Genomic DNA, 19,119 nt, shown 5'->3' on the forward strand with positions numbered 1-19,119 from the left:
CTCCTCCTTGCCTTCTTCTTCTCCTCCTCCTTGCCTTCTTCTTCTCCTCCTCCTTGCCTTCTTCTTCTTCTCCTCCTCCTTGCCTTCTTCTTCTTCTCCTCCTCCTCCTCCTCCTCCTCCTCCTCCTTGCCTTCTTCTTCTTCTTCTTCTCCTCCTCCTTGCCTTCTCCTCCTTGCCTTCTCCTCCTTGCCCTCTCCTCCTTGCCTTCTTCTTCTTCTTCTTCTTCTTCTTCTTCTTCTTCTTCTTGCCTCCTCCTCCTCCTCCTTCTTCTCCTTGCCTTCTTCTTCTCCTCCTCCTCTTCCTTGCCTTCTTCTTCTTCTACTTCTCCTTGCCTTCTTCTTCTTCTTCTTCTACTTCTCCTTGCCTTCTTCTTCTTCTCCTCCTCCTCTTCCTTGCCTTCTCCTCCTCCTCCTCCTTGCCTTCTTCTTCTTCTTCTCCTCCTCCTCCTCCTCCTCCTTGCCTCCTCCTCCTCCTTGCCTTCTTCTTCTTCTTCTCCTTCTCCTTCTCCTCCTCCTTGCCTTCTTCTCCTTCTCCTCCTTGCCTTCTTCTTCTTCTTGCCTTCTTCTTCTCCTCCTTCTCCTCCTTGCCTTCTTCTTCTTCTTGCCTTCTTCTTCTCCTCCTCCTCCTTGCCTTCTCTGGTCTCCGCCTCGGCGTTTGAGACAGTCTGTCCTCTCTCTCTTCTTTTTCCTCTTCTTCCTTCCTCCCTGTGTGTGCCTGAAGGCCGACAGACGCATTCGCACGTGTAGCCGGTGACGGGGTAACGCGTAATTCCCCGCCCTGGGTAGACAAGTAAGGCACGCACGTACCCCCCTGGTAAAGGCCAGGCCCAGGGAGGGGAGATTGCCTGAGCTGATACCTTCTGACCATGCCGATTGGTCCCTCCGTCTGTTTCTCGGATGGTGTGACCTGAGGTGTAAACATTCACCTAAGGCGGGAGTGCCCTCTGAGAGGGTCCCCACAAGGAAGGAGCGCGCCATCGGAGACGTTGGCAATCACGGGGGATTCCTCCGCAATGGATTTCTCTTCTTCTTCTCTCTCGACTTCTGCCCACAAACAGAAACTTGACCAGCCACCAGTGACAAAAGTACTACCGCCTGCCCCCACAGTTCCTCGTAGTTTCTCGATCTGAGGACAGAAAGGATTTTTCCTCTGTCAACCCTTTCGTTATCCAGAAGGGCGTAGATGCCATAGCCGGATCTGTCAAGTCTTGTACCAGGTTGCGTAATGGTGCCTTGTTACTAGAAACTGAGAGCGCCTTTCAGGCACAAAAACTGCTTCGGGCCACACTCCTACACACGTTCCCTGTCCGGGTGGAGGCTCACCGTACTTTGAATTCGTCTCGTGGTGTGGTATATACTACATCACTCGACGGATTGACTGACGAGGAGATTCAGTCTTTCCTCGCTGAGCAGGGCGTGACGGCTGTCCATAGGGTCATGAAAAAGGTCAACAATGACCTTGTACCGACCCGGACACTTTTCTTGACCTTTGATAGTGTTCAGCTGCTGTCGCGCATCAAAGCGGGCTATGAGGTTATTTCTGTTCGCCCCTATGTCCCGACACCTACGCGCTGCTACCAGTGTCAGCGTTTTAATCACACTCGCCAGTCTTGTTCCAGTGCGGCTAAATGTGTCACTTGTGGCAGGGATGCCCATGAGGGTGACTGTCCACCTCCGTCTCCTCGTTGTGTGAACTGTCATGGTGACCATGCAGCGTCCTCCCGCGACTGTCCCATCTACAAGGAAGAACGCTGTATCCAAGAAATTCGGGTCAAAGAGAAAGTGTCCACCTTGGCTGCTCGCAAGCTATTTGCTAGTAAGAAGCCCACGCTGCTCCCAGCGGGGAAATACAGTACTGTCCTCGCCTCTCCTCGGACTACCAGGGAGGTGGCGACGCAGACATGCGATCTGACCTTCAGCACTACAGTCGTTCGTTCGGCCAGTGCTAAGATCGCGCGGTCGACGTCTGCTCTTCCTCCTGTCACCCCTCAGACACAAGGACGTTCATCAGCTTCTGCCAAGACGAAGACTCAGAAGTCAGATGCACGGGCCTTCAAGAAGGAACCGTCCCGTGCAGACTTCCTACGTACCTCGAACTCCCAGCCATCGACCAGTACTTCCACTAAACGACCTTCCAAGAAGGCTCATAGGAAGCACAGTTCTCCTTCTCCTCCGCCACGGCGCATTTCTTCTCCTGCGCCACCCAGCGTTTGCCGCCCCAGGCCGTCATCCATTTCGCCTGGCCGCACCGCTGGTAGCCGAACATCTGGCCGTTCACCTGCAGAGGAAGCTCCCCCTCCTGGTCATCTTAACAAGATGGCCGATGAACCTATAGAACCAATGGACGATGACTGTCCGCCTACTGATAGCGGCGGCAGTGCTCGCTCGAAGCCAGGCCCTCAGCGGCCTTCGAGGTGACCCCTTCTTTCATCTTCCTTTTCTTCTCACGACGGCACTTATTCACTGGAATATTCGCAGCATTCGCTCCAACCGAGAGGACTTGAAGTTGCTGCTCCGCTTGCACCGTCCGCTCGTCGTAGCCCTCCAGGAAAGGAAGCTACGCCCATGCGATCAAATTGCCTTGGCACACTACACCTCTGTGCGTTTTGACCTACCCCCTGTGGCAGGTATTCCGGCTCATGGAGGGGTTATGTTGCTGGTCCGGGATGATATTTACTACGATCCCATCACATTGCACACCGGCCTGCAGGCAGTTGCCGTCCGAATTACTCTCCCCACTTTTAAATTTTCCATTTATACCGTTTACACTCCATCGTCGTCTGCCATTACCAGGGCAGACATGATGCAAATTATTGCTCAGCTACCTGCACCATTTTTGTTAACTGGAGACTTCAATGCCCCCCATCCCCTTTGGGGCTCTCCAGCATCCTGCCCAAGGGGCTCCCTGTTAGCAGACCTTATCAACCAGCTCAATCTTGTCTGCCTCAATACTGGCGCCCCTACTTTTCTTTCGGACACATCTCACACCTATTCCCATTTAGACCTCTCTATATGTACTATCCAACTTGCACGCTGGTTTGAGTGGTATGCACTTTCTGATACATATTCGAGCGACCACTTCCCGTGTGTTATCCATCTCCTGCATCATACCCCCTCTCCGTGCTCAACTAGTTGGAACATCTCCAAAGCAGACTGGGGGCTCTTCTCTTCCAGGGCGACCTTTCAGGATCAAACCTTCACAAGCTGCGATAGTCAGGTCGCACATCTCACGGAAGTCATTCTCACTGCTGCTGAATATTCCATCCCTCACACTACTTCCTCTCCACGCCGCATACCGGTCCCCTGGTGGACCGCAGCATGTAGAGACGCTTTACGTGCTCGTCGACGTGCTTTATGCAAATTCAAACGCCACCCTACAGTTCCGAATTGTATCAATTATAAACGATTACGTGCGCAGTGTCGTCGTGTTGTTAAAGAAAGCAAGAAAGCTAGCTGGGCTGCTTTCACAAGCACCTTCAACAGTTTTACTCCTCCTTCTGTTGTCTGGGGTAGCCTGCGCCGGCTATCTGGTACTAAGGTCCACTCACCAGTTTCTGGCTTGACGACCGCGAATGACGTCCTTGTGGCCCCTGAGGATGTCTCCAATGCCTTCGGCCACTTTTTCACAGAGGTTTCGAGCTCCACTCATTACCACCCTGCCTTCCTCCCCCGAAAACAGGCAGAGGAGGCTAGGCCACCTAACTTCCGCTCCTCGAATCGTGAAAGTTATAATGCCCCATTCACCATGCGGGAACTCGAAAATGCACTTGCCCGGTCACGGTCCTCCATTCCAGGGCCTGATTCTATTCATATTCAGATGCTGAAGAACCTTCCTCATGCGGGTAAAGGTTTCCTCCTTCGTACTTATAATCGCATCTGGATTGAGGGACATGTTCCCGCATGCTGGCACGAGTCTATTGTTGTACCGGTTCCTAAGCCGGGGAAGGACAAGCACTTGCCTACCAGTTATCGACCCATCTCGCTTACCAGCTGTGTCTGTAAGGTGATGGAGCGAATGGTTAACTCTCGTTTGGTTTGGCTGCTCGAATCTCGACATCTACTTACCAATGTACAATGCGGATTTCGTAGGCACCGCTCTGCTGTTGACCATCTGGTTACCTTGTCGACCTACATTATGAATAACTTCTTGCGGAAGTGCCCGACCGTGGCTGTGTTCTTTGATTTGGAGAAGGCTTATGACACCTGTTGGAGGGCGGGCATTCTCCGCACCATGCATACATGGGGCCTTCGTGGTCGCCTCCCTCTTGTTATTCGTTCCTTTTTAATGGATCGACAGTTCAGGGTACGTGTGGGTTCTGTCCTGTCAGACACCTTTCGCCAGGAGAATGGGGTGCCACAGGGCTCAGTTTTGAGTTTCGCTCTCTTCGCCATAGCGGTCAATCAAATAATGGATTGCCTCCCAGCTGATGTATCAGGATCCGTTTTCGTGGATGATTTTACCATCTATTGCAGCGCGCAGCGTACATGTTTCCTGGAGCGCTGTCTTCAGTGTTCTCTTGACCGTCTTTACTCCTGGAGTGTCGCCACTGGCTTCCGTTTTTCTGCCGAGAAGATGGTCTGTATTAACTTCTGGCGCTACAAAGAGTTTCTCCCACCGTCCTTACGACTCGGTCCCATTGCTCTCCCATTTTTGGAGACAACAAAATTTTTAGGTCTTACATTTTACAGGAAACTTAGCTGGTCTCCACATGGGTCATATTTGGCTGCCCGTTGTACCCGTTCTCTCAATGTCCTCCATGTTCTCAGTGGTATGTCGTGGGGAGCGGATCGAACCGTCCTCCTTCGCCTATATCGGTCGATCGTCTGCTCCAAGCTGGATTATGGGAGCTTCGTATACTCCTCTGCACGGCCATCCATCTTACGCCGCCTCAACTCCATACAACATCGGGGTTTACGTCTTGCGATCGGAGCGTTTTATACTAGTCCCGTCGAGAGTCTTCATGCTGAAGCCGGTGAATTGCCACTCACCTACTGCTTTGTCGGTATGCCTGTGGGCTACTGTCAGTGCCCGACCACCCGTCTTATCGTTCCTTTTTTGATGACTCTCTCGACCGTCAATACGGGTTGTATGTCTCTGCCCCGCTACCCCCTGGAGTTCGCTTTCGTCGACTCCTTCAACACCTTGGCTTTTCACTCCCTGCAACCTTTAGAGTGGGCGAGAGCCACACGCCACCTTGGCTCCAGGCTCAGGTTCGCGTTCACCTTGACCTCCCAAAGGAGGTTACCCCTGGTTCGGTATACCACTCCCTTTTTGTCGAACTTCGTTCGAAGCTCATTAATATGACCTTCATTTATACAGATGGCTCTAAGACCAATGACGGGGTCGGGTGTTCTTTTATTGTCGGGGCACGAAGTTTCAAATACCGGCTCCTGGCCATTGTTCGGTCTTCACAGCTGAGCTCTTCGCCCTCTACCAGGCTGTTCTTTACATCTGCTGCCTCCGACATTCTGCTTATGTCATCTGCTCCGATTCCCTGAGCGCCATCCAGAGCCTCCGTGATCCGTATCCGGTTCACCCTTTCGTGCACCGGATCCAACACTCTCTTCAGCAGCTGGTGGACGACGGTTCTCAGGTTAGCTTTATGTGGGTTCCTGGCCATGTCGGTATCCCTAGGAACGAAGCTGCAGATGCTGCGGCCAAGGCTGCGGTCCTCCAGCCTCGGACAGCTTCTTGTTGTGTCCCTTCATCAGATTGTAGCAGGGTCATTTGTCGGCGCATTTTCTCGCTGTGGCATGCCGATTGGGCTGCACTTACGGACAACAAGCTTCGGGCCTTGAAACCTCTTCTCGCAGCTTGGACGTCCTCCTCATGCCCTTCTCGGCGGGAGGAGGTAGTTTTGGCCCGGTTACGAATTGGACATTGCCGGTTCAGCCATCGCCATCTGCTAACGGCTGCACCGGCGCCGTTCTGCCCATGTGGGCAATTGCTGACGGTCCGCCACATTTTAACGTCCTGTCAGGATTTTACTACACTGAGTCTTGATCTTGGCCTGCCATGTACTCTAGATGCCATTTTAGCGGAAGACCCAGGAGCAGCTGCTCGCGTTCTTCGTTTTATCAACTTGAGAAACCTGTCTAAGGACATTTGATTATGCTGTTTTTTTAATCCTATGCCTGTCAATCTGTCTTTTATCGTGTTTTCCCTATTAGTTGCTGTTTTAAACTTGTGCCTCAGGGTGCATTCCTAACGTAGTCTGGGTGCTGATGACCATTGAAGTTGTGCGCCCTAAAACCACAAAGAAAAATTCTTCAGCTACAGGCCACATGTCCTGTGGATACATGTTGTGTGTCTTTAATGCAGTGATTTCCATTGCCTTCTGCATCATCATGCTGTTGACTATTGCTGATTCATCCGCCGTTAGGCAGTTTCCCACCAAATGACAAGAGACTGCCCTGAACCTTCGCCAACTCCTCCACTCTCCTTGACAAGGCTGTTGGCAGAATGAGGGTAACTTGTTGTGCTAGAAGCCTTCGGCCCCCGATGCTGATTATTATTCAAAATTTAAGCAGTGGGGTGGGTTTCAAACCCGGGACCGAGGACTTTCTGCGTACTAATCAAAGGCGCTATCCCTAGACCATGGATAGCTTTTAAAAAAAAATCTTAATCCCTTACAAATGACAGAATCTTAAGCTACAGCCGCGACACGTCTTCTCTGTCGATAGTGCTTTCCTCTGTTGTGCTTCATGTAGTGGGCTATCAGAGTCGTCTGCTAATGACTGTCTCCTCCACGGTTTTTGCTGGTCCACAGCCAGGCGGCAGACGGTGGCTCGAGGAACCACAGGCTGCTGGCCGTTGGACTTACCGTTCTTCCTCTGTCTCTCAAACCGGTTCAGGGAAACCTTCCCAGTCCTCATTGTCTGAGGAGGAGGAGGAGGAGGAGGAGGAGGAGGACAAGCAAGACAAAAGGAATTTGCATATAGTCATTCTGTACCCGAGGTGGAGATTCCTGTGGTGTCTTAGGCACCATACCTCGCCAGGCAATGTGCCGCAGAATCTATTTCAGTGGATCCCATGACGTCTCAACTGGTGGAAGCAGATGACTCTGGTTCGTAACATGACAACCCACCACCCCTCACCCCACACCCCTCACCACAAACCCCACCCATCATCCCCCACCCCTGAGAATTATGCTCAGGCATCTGCATCTGTGAACTAGCACCCTGCCTTTTGGCTCATAAAACAGCGGGAGGAGTAAATGTCTTTCCCTTTACTATGTGCCACCTGCAGTCATATAATTCTCCATTAAGTGAGTGGGAGCTCTCCAGTGCCCTTCCCCATTGCCCTGTTACGGCCCGAGGGCCAGACCACACCCACAACCAAATGCTGACCCCGCAGGGGTCCACAATTCTTTTGTGGATATGTGTGTAGCTAGCTAGGGACCCAGAACTAGTGTGGTCCTCTTTCCTTTCTGGGCTGCATAACTTCTTCTTCCACATCCTTCTCCATCCCCCATCTTCCTCTCCCCCACATCACCTCTGCCTCTTGCCCCCCGTCACCTCACCGCCGCCTCTTCCCCCCCGCCACCTCACCGCCGCCTCTTCCCCCCCGCCACCTCACCGCCGCCTCTTCCCCCCGCCACCTCACCGCTGCCTCTTCCCCCCGCCACCTCACCGCTGCCTCTTCCCCCCGCCACCTCACCGCTGCCTCTTCCCCCCGCCACCTCACCGCTGCCTCTTCCCCCCCCCCCCCCGCCACCTCACCGCCGCCTCTTCCCCCCCGCCACCTCACCGCCGACACCTCACCGCCGCCTCTTCCCCCCCCCCCCCCGCCACCTCACCGCCGCCTCTTCCCCCCCGCCACCTCACCGCCGCCTCTTCCCCCCCCCCCACCACCTCACCGCCGCCTCTTCCCCCCCCGCCACCTCACCGCCGCCTCTTCCCCCCCGCCACCTCACCGCCGCCACTTCCCCCCCGCCTCTTCCCCCCGCCTCTTCCCCCCCGCCTCTTCCCCCCCGCCTCTTCCCCCCCGCCACCTCACCGCCGCCCTCTTCCCCCCCGCCACCTCACCGCCGCCTCTTCCCCCCCGCCACCTCACCGCCGCCTCTTCCCCCCCGCCACCTCACCGCCGCCTCTTCCCCCCCGCCACCTCACCGCCGCCTCTTCCCCCCCGCCACCTCACCGCCGCCTCTTCCCCCCCCGCCACCTCACCGCCGCCTCTTCCCCCCCCGCCGCCTCACCTCCGCCTCTTCCCCCCCCGCCGCCTCACCTCCGCCTCTTCCCCCCCGCCGCCTCACCTCCGCCTCTTCCCCCCCGCCGCCTCACCTCCGCCTCTTCCCCCCCGCCGCCTCACCTCCGCCTCTTCCCCCCCGCCGCCTCACCTCCGCCTCTCCCCCCCCCCCGCCGCCTCACCTCCGCCTCTTCCCCCCCGCCGCCTCACCTCCGCCTCTTCCCCCCCGCCGCCTCACCTCCGCCTCTTCCCCCCCGCCGCCTCACCTCCGCCTCTTCCCCCCCGCCGCCTCACCTCCGCCTCTTCCCCCCCCGCCGCCTCACCTCCGCCTCTTCCCCCCCCGCCGCCTCACCTCCGCCTCTTCCCCCCCGCCGCCTCACCTCCGCCTCTTCCCCCCCGCCGCCTCACCTCCGCCTCTTCCCCCCCGCCGCCTCACCTCCGCCTCTTCCCCCCCGCCGCCTCACCTCCGCCTCTTCCCCCCCGCCGCCTCACCTCCGCCTCTTCCCCCCCGCCGCCTCACCTCCGCCTCTTCCCCCCCGCCGCCTCACCTCCGCCTCTTCCCCCCCGCCGCCTCACCTCCGCCTCTTCCCCCCCGCCGCCTCACCTCCGCCTCTTCCCCCCCGCCGCCTCACCTCCGCCTCTTCCCCCCCGCCGCCTCACCTCCGCCTCTTCCCCCCCGCCGCCTCACCTCCGCCTCTTCCCCCCCGCCGCCTCACCTCCGCCTCTTCCCCCCCGCCGCCTCACCTCCGCCTCTTCCCCCCCGCCGCCTCACCTCCGCCTCTTCCCCCCCGCCGCCTCACCTCCGCCTCTTCCCCCCCGCCGCCTCACCTCCGCCTCTTCCCCCCCCGCCGCCTCACCTCCGCCTCTTCCCCCCCGCCGCCTCACCTCCGCCTCTTCCCCCCCGCCGCCTCACCTCCGCCTCTTCCCCCCGCCGCCTCACCTCCGCCTCTTCCCCCCCGCCGCCTCACCTCCGCCTCTTCCCCCCCGCCGCCTCACCTCCGCCTCTTCCCCCCCGCCGCCTCACCTCCGCCTCTTCCCCCCCCGCCGCCTCACCTCCGCCTCTCCCCCCCCCGCCGCCTCACCTCCGCCTCTCCCCCCCCGCCGCCTCACCTCCGCCTCTCCCCCCCCGCCGCCTCACCTCCGCCTCTTCCCCCCCGCCGCCTCACCTCCGCCTCTTCCCCCCCGCCGCCTCACCTCCGCCTCTTCCCCCCCGCCGCCTCACCTCCGCCTCTTCCCCCCCGCCGCCTCACCTCCGCCTCTTCCCCCCCCGCCGCCTCACCTCCGCCTCTTCCCCCCCGCCGCCTCACCTCCGCCTCTTCCCCCCCGCCGCCTCACCTCCGCCTCTTCCCCCCCCGCCGCCTCACCTCCGCCTCTTCCCCCCCGCCGCCTCACCTCCGCCTCTTCCCCCCCGCCGCCTCACCACCGCCTCTTCCCCACCGCCGCCTCACCTCCGCCTCTTCCCCACCGCCGCCTCACCTCCGCCTCATCCCCACCGCCGCCTCACCTCCGCCTCTTACCCACCGCCGCCTCACCTCCGCCTCTTCCCCCCCGCCGCCTCACCTCCGCCTCTTCCCCCCCGCCGCCTCACCTCCGCCTCTTCCCCCCCGCCGCCTCACCTCCGCCTCTTCCCCCCCGCCGCCTCACCTCCGCCTCTTCCCCACCGCCGCCTCACCTCCGCCTCTTCCCCACCGCCGCCTCACCGCCTCTTCCCCACCGCCGCCTCACCTCCGCCTCTTCCCCACCGCCGCCTCACCTCCGCCTCTTCCCCACCGCCGCCTCACCTCCGCCTCTTCCCCACCGCCGCCTCACCTCCGCCTCTTCCCCACCGCCGCCTCACCTCCGCCTCTTCCCCACCGCCGCCTCACCTCCGCCTCTTCCCCACCGCCGCCTCACCTCCGCCTCTTCCCCACCGCCGCCTCACCTCCGCCTCTTCCCCACCGCCGCCTCACCTCCGCCTCTTCCCCACCGCCGCCTCACCTCCGCCTCTTCCCCACCGCCGCCTCACCTCCGCCTCTTCCCCACCGCCGCCTCACCTCCGCCTCTTCCCCACCGCCGCCTCACCTCCGCCTCTTCCCCACCGCCGCCTCACCTCCGCCTCTTCCCCACCGCCGCCTCACCTCCGCCTCTTCCCCACCGCCGCCTCACCTCCGCCTCTTCCCCACCGCCGCCTCACCTCCGCCTCTTCCCCACCGCCGCCTCACCTCCGCCTCTTCCCCACCGCCGCCTCACCTCCGCCTCTTCCCCACCGCCGCCTCACCTCCGCCTCTTCCCCACCGCCGCCTCACCTCCGCCTCTTCCCCACCGCCGCCTCACCTCCGCCTCTTCCCCACCGCCGCCTCACCTCCGCCTCTTCCCCACCGCCGCCTCACCTCCGCCTCTTCCCCACCGCCGCCTCACCTCCGCCTCTTCCCCACCGCCGCCTCACCTCCGCCTCTTCCCCACCGCCGCCTCACCTCCGCCTCTTCCCCACCGCCGCCTCACCTCCGCCTCTTCCCCACCGCCGCCTCACCTCCGCCTCTTCCCCACCGCCGCCTCACCTCCGCCTCTTCCCCACCGCCGCCTCACCTCCGCCTCTTCCCCACCGCCGCCTCACCTCCGCCTCTTCCCCACCGCCGCCTCACCTCCGCCTCTTCCCCACCGCCGCCTCACCTCCGCCTCTTCCCCACCGCCGCCTCACCTCCGCCTCTTCCCCACCGCCGCCTCACCTCCGCCTCTTGCCCACCGCCGCCTCACCTCCGCCTCTTCCCCACCGCCGCCTCACCTCCGCCTCTTCCCCACCGCCGCCTCACCTCCGCCTCTTGCCCACCGCCGCCTCACCTCCGCCTCTTGCCCACCGCCGCCTCACCTCCGCCTCTTCCCCACCGCCGCCTCTTCCCCACCGCCGCCTCTTCCCCACCGCCGCCTCTTCCCCACCGCCGCCTCTTCCCCACCGCCGCCTCTTCCCCACCGCCGCCTCTTCCCCACCGCCGCCTCTTCCCCACCGCCGCCTCTTCCCCACCGCCGCCTCTTCCCCACCGCCGCCTCTTCCCCACCGCCGCCTCTTCCCCACCGCCGCCTCTTCCCCACCGCCGCCTCTTCCCCACCGCCGCCTCTTCCCCACCGCCGCCTCTTCCCCACCGCCGCCTCTTCCCCACCGCCGCCTCTTCCCCACCGCCGCCTCTTCCCCACCGCCGCCTCTTCCCCACCGCCGCCTCTTCCCCACCGCCGCCTCTTCCCCACCGCCGCCTCTTCCCCACCGCCGCCTCTTCCCCACCGCCGCCTCTTCCCCACCGCCGCCTCTTCCCCACCGCCGCCTCTTCCCCACCGCCGCCTCTTCCCCACCGCCGCCTCTTCCCCACCGCCGCCTCTTCCCCACCGCCGCCTCTTCCCCACCGCCGCCTCTTCCCCACCGCCGCCTCTTCCCCACCGCCGCCTCTTCCCCACCGCCGCCTCTTCCCCACCGCCGCCTCTTCCCCACCGCCGCCTCTTCCCCACCGCCGCCTCTTCCCCACCGCCGCCTCTTCCCCACCGCCGCCTCTTCCCCACCGCCGCCTCTTCCCCACCGCCGCCTCACCTCCGCCTCTTGCCCACCTCTGCCTCACCTCCGCCTCTTGCCCACCGCCGCCTCACCTCCGCCTCTTGCCCACCGCCGCCTCACCTCCGCCTCTTGCCCACCGCCGCCTCTTCCCCACCGCCGCCTCACCTCCGCCTCTTGCCCACCGCCGCCTCACCTCCGCCTCTTGCCCACCGCCGCCTCACCTCCGCCTCTTGCCCACCGCCGCCTCACCTCCGCCTCTTGCCCACCGCCGCCTCACCTCCGCCTCTTGCCCACCGCCGCCTCACCTCCGCCTCTTGCCCACCGCCGCCTCTTGCCCACCGCCGCCTCTTGCCCACCGCCGCCTCACCTCCGCCTCTTGCCCACCGCCGCCTCTTGCCCACCGCCGCCTCTTCCCCACCGCCGCCTCTTCCCCACCGCCGCCTCTTCCCCACCGCCGCCTCTTGCCCACCGCCGCCTCTTCCCCACCGCCGCCTCTTCCCCACCGCCGCCTCTTCCCCACCGCCGCCTCTTCCCCACCGCCGCCTCTTCCCCACCGCCGCCTCTTCCCCACCGCCGCCTCTTCCCCACCGCCGCCTCTTCCCCACCGCCGCCTCTTCCCCACCGCCGCCTCTTCCCCACCGCCGCCTCTTCCCCACCGCCGCCTCTTCCCCACCGCCGCCTCTTCCCCACCGCCGCCTCTTCCCCACCGCCGCCTCCTCCCCATCCCGCTCATATTGGGATTTTGGGAAATTAACGACCTGACCGGTGGGCCAAGCTGGTCACCAGGATGCCAATTCTGGGAATCCGAAAGTGGACCTGAACTTGGAGTGGTTTGCCCTGATCAACTCCCCATACAAACAAACAAACTGCAAACAATTAAGGAGACCACGAACATGTGGCAATCTTCCCTGCATGTTACTTGGCTGACTCCTGGCCACATTCTCCAATGCAAGGATCCCCCTCTCTGTCAATGCAGAGCCTGCCTGATGGTGGCCCACTTACTCATAGACTTCCCCAATTTTTAACTGTGAAGTGACATCTTAATCTTCCTGACACACTACCTCTGGTGCTAGCAGACAACGCCAACGCAGCAGGTAGTTTTTAGTCATCCTTGTAAGTAGGGCTTTTTTGCCTCATTGACCACCCAATAGGTTGGTGACACCCTCCGTCCTGGTTCTGCTTGGTGGCCCAGCCCGGCCCCCGCTCATCCCACCTTTATATTTCCTTTGACTTGTGTGTACTGTCTTTTTTCTGAGCTTTCAAGGATTTACCTTTCGCCTCCTTCCTTTGACAACCACTCCTGATTTGCCACTTAATGGATGAGCATGCAGTTTAATCCCTTTCACTGCAAACCAGCTATCTACAACAACTTGTGCCAGACTATGCGAAGTGTTCTTGCACTCTATCTTGCACACTGAAGACACATGCTGACAACTTGAATGAGCCACATGCCTGCAGGGCTTTAGCAGATACCATTGTATAGCTTTCGATTCAAAAGGGAGTCAGATGTGTGAATTTTGAATTGATGATATCAGTTGCTTTCAGAATTGTCAAATGCTTCCTAGACTATGATGCAGAGTTGGGCTGTTTGTGGTTTGATGGCTAAAGCTGATGATATAATTTCATTATCTATCAGTATATCATTAGTAATTGGTCTGCTCATGACTTTTGCTGATTTAATATTTGTATCTGTATTTAAGGGTAGCAACAGAATTACTTACACTAAATTTCCTTGCAGATTTTTCAAAGAATGGCGCCAAAACAGAACTTAGGTTACAAGAACTTGTGAATAAGGTGATAAAGGTGAAAATTCTGAGCATGGCAAAGCAAGGACATTGTGAAGTTCAAATAATTCAGTAAATTTGACGACTTATTGTGGTGAGTATTCTTGAGAGTTAGCTGTGTGTACGCTGTATCTGTCCACTAGTTATTCATCATATCTTGTATTATAAATAACATGTGCAAAACAAAGGTGGTGTTCAATTTGTAATCAGAGTATTTAATTCCATACTTTCGTTAAGTAGTGAGCTTTAATGTTCTTTTTTTCTGGTTTTCATTGGTTTCACTAAATCAGTTATGGCAACTGGAATAGTACGCTTGAAAAAAAATGTTTAATTTTCTTCTCCATCTTTGCACAATATGAGTTTCTGATCTACTTCTGATGACCTAGTAAACATGGTGCTGCTCTATTTAGTACAAGTAGAGCAAATAATTTAGGAAGAAACATAACAACTGGCCAAATAGTAGAGGCATTGAGGTGTTAACAGCTACATAGTCAGGACCTACCTTTTGAACATACCGTTTTCAAGCTAAAGCTGGAATGAGCAGTCTCCCCTTCCACTCGCACACACACAATTACAATGTACATGTGTGTGGGGAGGGGGAGCTAGCAAAGTTTTCAGTCTTATATGTCGCTTGATGACTCCACACCCTTATCGTTTGGTGAGTTGTTATCTGTACTCTTAAATTGTTTACATTCTGTCAGAACTTTCCGCACCGTATTTAAAAGTAAAGTTGTCATTAACATGAAATGGTTTGAACACCACGGTGCTTTATTAGGAATGGTCTTATTATAGTGATTTGCTGTTGCCTTTCTTTGAACTAATCTAACCAGCTGCTTTGATATTACTTCCTTCTTAGTATGCATGGGATTACCTTCTGTGATGAGAGAAGTGCAGTCACTTAAGTGACTTTTTCATTAATGGAATAGGAAAAACATTGTTAGACCTATATGTAAGTTGTGCATAAGTTGCCTAGTATCTCTAGATTATTAACAATGTAATAGAATTAAAAGCAACCCGAGATAGGGCCTGGATCTGTCAGATCATCACACTTCTGGTGTATGAAATGTCACTGTACTTAGATTTAAATAACTCTGTGACATTTCAGTTGGTGGACTGGTAAATACCAGCTGTCAGCCAACCCTAAATCTTTTTATAGTGCTCACTGTTTAGCCTATTTCATAAGTAGGTAGGTCTTGTTGAGTTAGGATGGCTGCATGTCAGCAGCATTAACCCTTGTTGTCGTAAAATGTCAGTTAGAAAGTTATTTTATTCAAGCTATAATGTGTTATGGATGGTTTACTTGCATTACACACACTTGGGAACACTTGCAACTCTTTCGTAAGTCCAAATATTATTTCTGTAGGTTTATAATTCATATAAAAAACAGCTACCAGCCACATGTATGGTTTAAAAAGGTTTATTATCTTCAGACCATGACCGGTTTCGGATTATCCTTTACAAATCCATCTTCAGATGGCAGATTACACGCATTCTTAGTTGGACCTAGTTTTGTTTGTGTTATTCGTTTGCTGCACTGGGAAAGAAAAGAAATACACTCCTGGAAATGGAAAAAAGAACACATTGACACCGGTGTGTCAGACCCACCATACTTGCTCCGGACACTGCGAGAGGGCTGTACAAGCAATGATCACACGCACGGCACAGCGGACACGCCAGGAACCGCGGTTTTGGCCGTCGAATGGCGCTAGCTGCGCAGCATTTGTGCACCGCCGCCGTCAGTGTCAGCCAGTTTGCCGTGGCATACGGAGCTCCATCGCAGTCTTTAACACTGGTAGCATGCCGCGACAGCGTGGACGTGAACCGTATGTGCAGTTGACGGACTTTGAGCGAGGGCGTATAGTGGGCATGCGGGAGGCCGGGTGGACGTACCGCCGAATTGCTCAACACGTGGGGCGTGAGGTCTCCACAGTACATCGATGTTGTCGCCAGTGGTCGGCGGAAGGTGCACGTGCCCGTCGACCTGGGACCGGACCGCAGCGACGCACGGATGCACGCCAAGACCGTAGGATCCTACGCAGTGCCGTAGGGGACCGCACCGCCACTTCCCAGCAAATTAGGGACACTGTTGCTCCTGGGGTATCGGCGAGGACCATTCGCAACCGTCTCCATGAAGCTGGGCTACGGTCCCGCACACCGTTAGGCCGTCTTCCGCTCACGCCCCAACATCGTGCAGCCCGCCTCCAGTGGTGTCGCGACAGGCGTGAATGGAGGGACGAATGGAGACGTGTCGTCTTCAGCGATGAGATTCGCTTCTGCCTTGGTGCCAATGATGGTCGTATGCGTGTTTGGCGCCGTGCAGGTGAGCGCCACAATCAGGACTGCATACGACCGAGGCACACAGGGCCAACACCCGGCATCATGGTGTGGGGAGCGATCTCCTACACTGGCCGTACACCACTGGTGATCGTCGAGGGGACACTGAATAGTGCACGGTACATCCAAACCGTCATCGAACCCATCGTTCTACCATTCCTAGACCGGCAAGGGAACTTGCTGTTCCAACAGGACAATGCACGTCCGCATGTATCCCGTGCCACCCAACGTGCTATAGAAGGTGTAAGTCAACTACCCTGGCCAGCAAGATCTCCGGATCTGTCCCCCATTGAGTATGTTTGGGACTGGATGAAGCGTCGTCTCACGCGGTCTGCACGTCCAGCACGAACGCTGGTCCAACTGAGGCGCCAGGTGGAAATGGCATGGCAAGCCGTTCCACAGGACTACATCCAGCATCTCTACGATCGTCTCCATGGGAGAATAGCAGCCTGCATTGCTGCGAAAGGTGGATATACACTGTACTAGTGCCGACATTGTGCATGCTCTGTTGCCTGTGTCTATGTGCCTGTGGTTCTGTCAGTGTGATCATGTGATGTATCTGACCCCAGGAATGTGTCAATAAAGTTTCCCCTTCCTGGGACAATGAATTCACGGTGTTCTTATTTCAATTTCCAGGAGTGTATTTTGTTGTCATATCGGTAATGGTATTTTTACGAAAGATTTACTTCTTTTACAAGATCTAATTGCTCATGAGATGGTTTTATAAACATTAGTAAACTTGCAGGTTAGTGTACTTACGAGCTGTGTAGTTCTGCCTGACGAAATATTCGTGCGTTTATGTTTTCGAACGCAAGCTTCATACACTTTTCAATATGCACTATGTGAGTGCTATTCCAGTCAATGGGCGTCACTTTTAACCTCATCATTTTAATTACACACGCAGCACACACGAATAACGTTTACAAAACGTGGCCCAGCTTCACATTACAACCAAGAAACAACGTTGGCAAAGAGCTTACAGTATAACAATGTTAACTTACAGATGCTGTATGGTCGATATGGGTACAGTAAAATATCTCTTTGCTATTGTATGAAATTAATCTAAAATGGAATAAATAAAATTATATAGAAATAAGATTACAAACATTATTATTACAGAATTACTGTGTGTTACTAATTAGTTGTTACAATAGTAGGAGATAAATTCAATATATGACATAATATGCAATGCACATGTTTTCATTATGCAATTTTTTCAATGACATATAAGCAGTTTTTGGGGCCTGTATACTGAATGTTTTTGATGGAATATTAGGCTTAAGTTATTTTTAAAAAAGTGAAAGCTTCTTCAAAGTTATTTAGGAAGGGGGTGTTAACAGACTCTGTTTGTTCATTCAAAATGAGATCAGGGAACCTGTTTTTATGTGTATGAATCTCAATCTCCTCTAGGAGATTCAATGTGAATCCTTTGTCTTTGAGGTGTAATATCTGCAGATTGTTTTCTATATTCTCAACTGTATGATTGTTTTCTGCAAGATGGGTGGCAAATGCAGATTTGCTTAGGTTTTTCAGACGTAGGGCATCAAGGTGTTCCTTGAATCTTGTTTCAAAAGCTCTACCTGTTTGGCCAGTGTAGAATTTAGGACAGTTGTTACACTTGAGTTTATAAATTCCAGATCTTTTATGGGGTATGCTATTGTGTGGGAGTGAGTGTATGACTCTTTGTTGGAGTTTGTTATTGGTAGAGAAACTGATTTTGACATTCTTTTTCTTGAATAAGTTGGAAATTTTATATGAAAGTGGGCCTATATATGGTAGGGCTACATATTTTACTGATTTTTTGTCTTTCATAGTTATTGTGGCTGTTGATTGTTGCAAAGACTTATTGCTAGCAATTTTTACTTTTGTTTTTTGAGAGAGTGTGTCTATGATTGAAGCATCATAGCCATTATTTTGGGCAATTGATTTGATTATGCTGATTTCTTTGTGCTGTTCAGTGGGGGTGAGGGGGACTTTATGCATACGATGTAGCATTGACCGGAAGTTAGCCATCTTATGTTGGTTCGGGTGGCAGGATGTGTTACTGATGGTAACATCTGTGGTTGTTGGTTTTCGAAAGATACCAAAATGGTGTTTGTTATGTATGCTTGATATTTTGAGATCCAGAAAATTGATGCTATTATTTATTTCATGCTCCACTGTAAATTTGATGTTGTTGTGTAATTTGCTCAGATCTTCAGCTAAGGCATCAATTTCGCTGCTGTTACCATCAAAAAGTAATAGAGTGTCATCTACGTATCTCTTGTAGTAAATTATTTTACTGTTCATTTGGTTATTAGATGAGAAAAACTTTTGCTCAAGATGGTTAATGTAAATATCGGCTAATAATCCAGCAAGACTGCTACCCATTGCAAGGCCATCATTTTGTTTATAGACTTTATTATTGAAGGTGAAGTAATTATTAGACAAAATGAGTGTGAGGATCTCTATTAACTCATATATTTCTGGTAGATTCATCTTTTTGTGTTTTAAAAGGTTACTTTTTATTATGTTAATTGTTTCATCTACTGGGATGTTAGTGTATAGGTTTACAATATCTAGTGAGGCAAATCTAGCTGTTTGTGGTATGTGGATGTCTTTGATATGTTCTATAAGGTCCATTGTGTTTTTAACTGTATAACTATGTTCGAACATGTAGTAAGTGGTAAGGAGATCCTTCAATTTTCTGCTTATGTAGTATGCTGGGCTGTTTCTTGAGTTCACCACAGGGCGTATGGGGGAATTTTCTTTGTGGATCTTAGGCTGTGACCGAAGTTTCGGTGCAGTTGGATTCATGGTAATGCAGTCCCGAATTTCATATTTATTTAAAAGGGATTCAAAGCTGTTGAGTAATTTACGAAGTTTAGCTTGAAATCTTGTTGTGGTGTCGGATTCTAGTTCTGTGAAGTTATTGGACTGAAAAAATTCAAGAGTTTTATCAATGTATTCTGATTCATACAAAACAACTACTGAATTTCCTTTATCAGCCTTCACCATGTGAGCTTTGTTAGCAGTAAGTTTAGCATTGATATCTTTAAGAGTTTTTTGTTCATTATTAATTCTATTATTTTTTGAAAGCATGTGTTTAGTGATGAGTTTGAATACATTGATAAAACTCTTGAATTTTTTCAGTCCAATAACTTCACAGAACTAGAATCCGACACCACAACAAGATTTCAAGCTAAACTTCGTAAATTACTCAACAGCTTTGAATCCCTTTTAAATAAATATGAAATTCGGGACTGCATTACCATGAATCCAACTGCACCGAAACTTCGGTCACAGCCTAAGATCCAC

At 54.7% G+C, this 19,119-nt stretch overlaps 1 protein-coding gene across 3 annotated transcripts in view; it reads left to right on the top strand.

Annotated features, from left to right (window-relative positions):
- The window catches only part of LOC126260186 (uncharacterized), a 296,244-nt gene that overhangs the window by 199,439 nt on the left and 77,686 nt on the right, over nucleotides 1–19,119 (top strand). For all 3 annotated transcript variants that reach the window (XM_049957462.1, XM_049957463.1, XM_049957461.1), the window contains exon 23: nucleotides 13,443–13,582. In XM_049957462.1, coding sequence (XP_049813419.1) covers nucleotides 13,443–13,564 — 122 coding nt within the window. In that variant the 3' untranslated portion in view covers nucleotides 13,565–13,582. The remainder of the gene's footprint in view (nucleotides 1–13,442; nucleotides 13,583–19,119) is intronic.

Source organism: Schistocerca nitens, chromosome 5 (assembly GCF_023898315.1).
Source record: "Schistocerca nitens isolate TAMUIC-IGC-003100 chromosome 5, iqSchNite1.1, whole genome shotgun sequence".
Classification (NCBI taxonomy): domain Eukaryota; kingdom Metazoa; phylum Arthropoda; class Insecta; order Orthoptera; family Acrididae; genus Schistocerca; species Schistocerca nitens.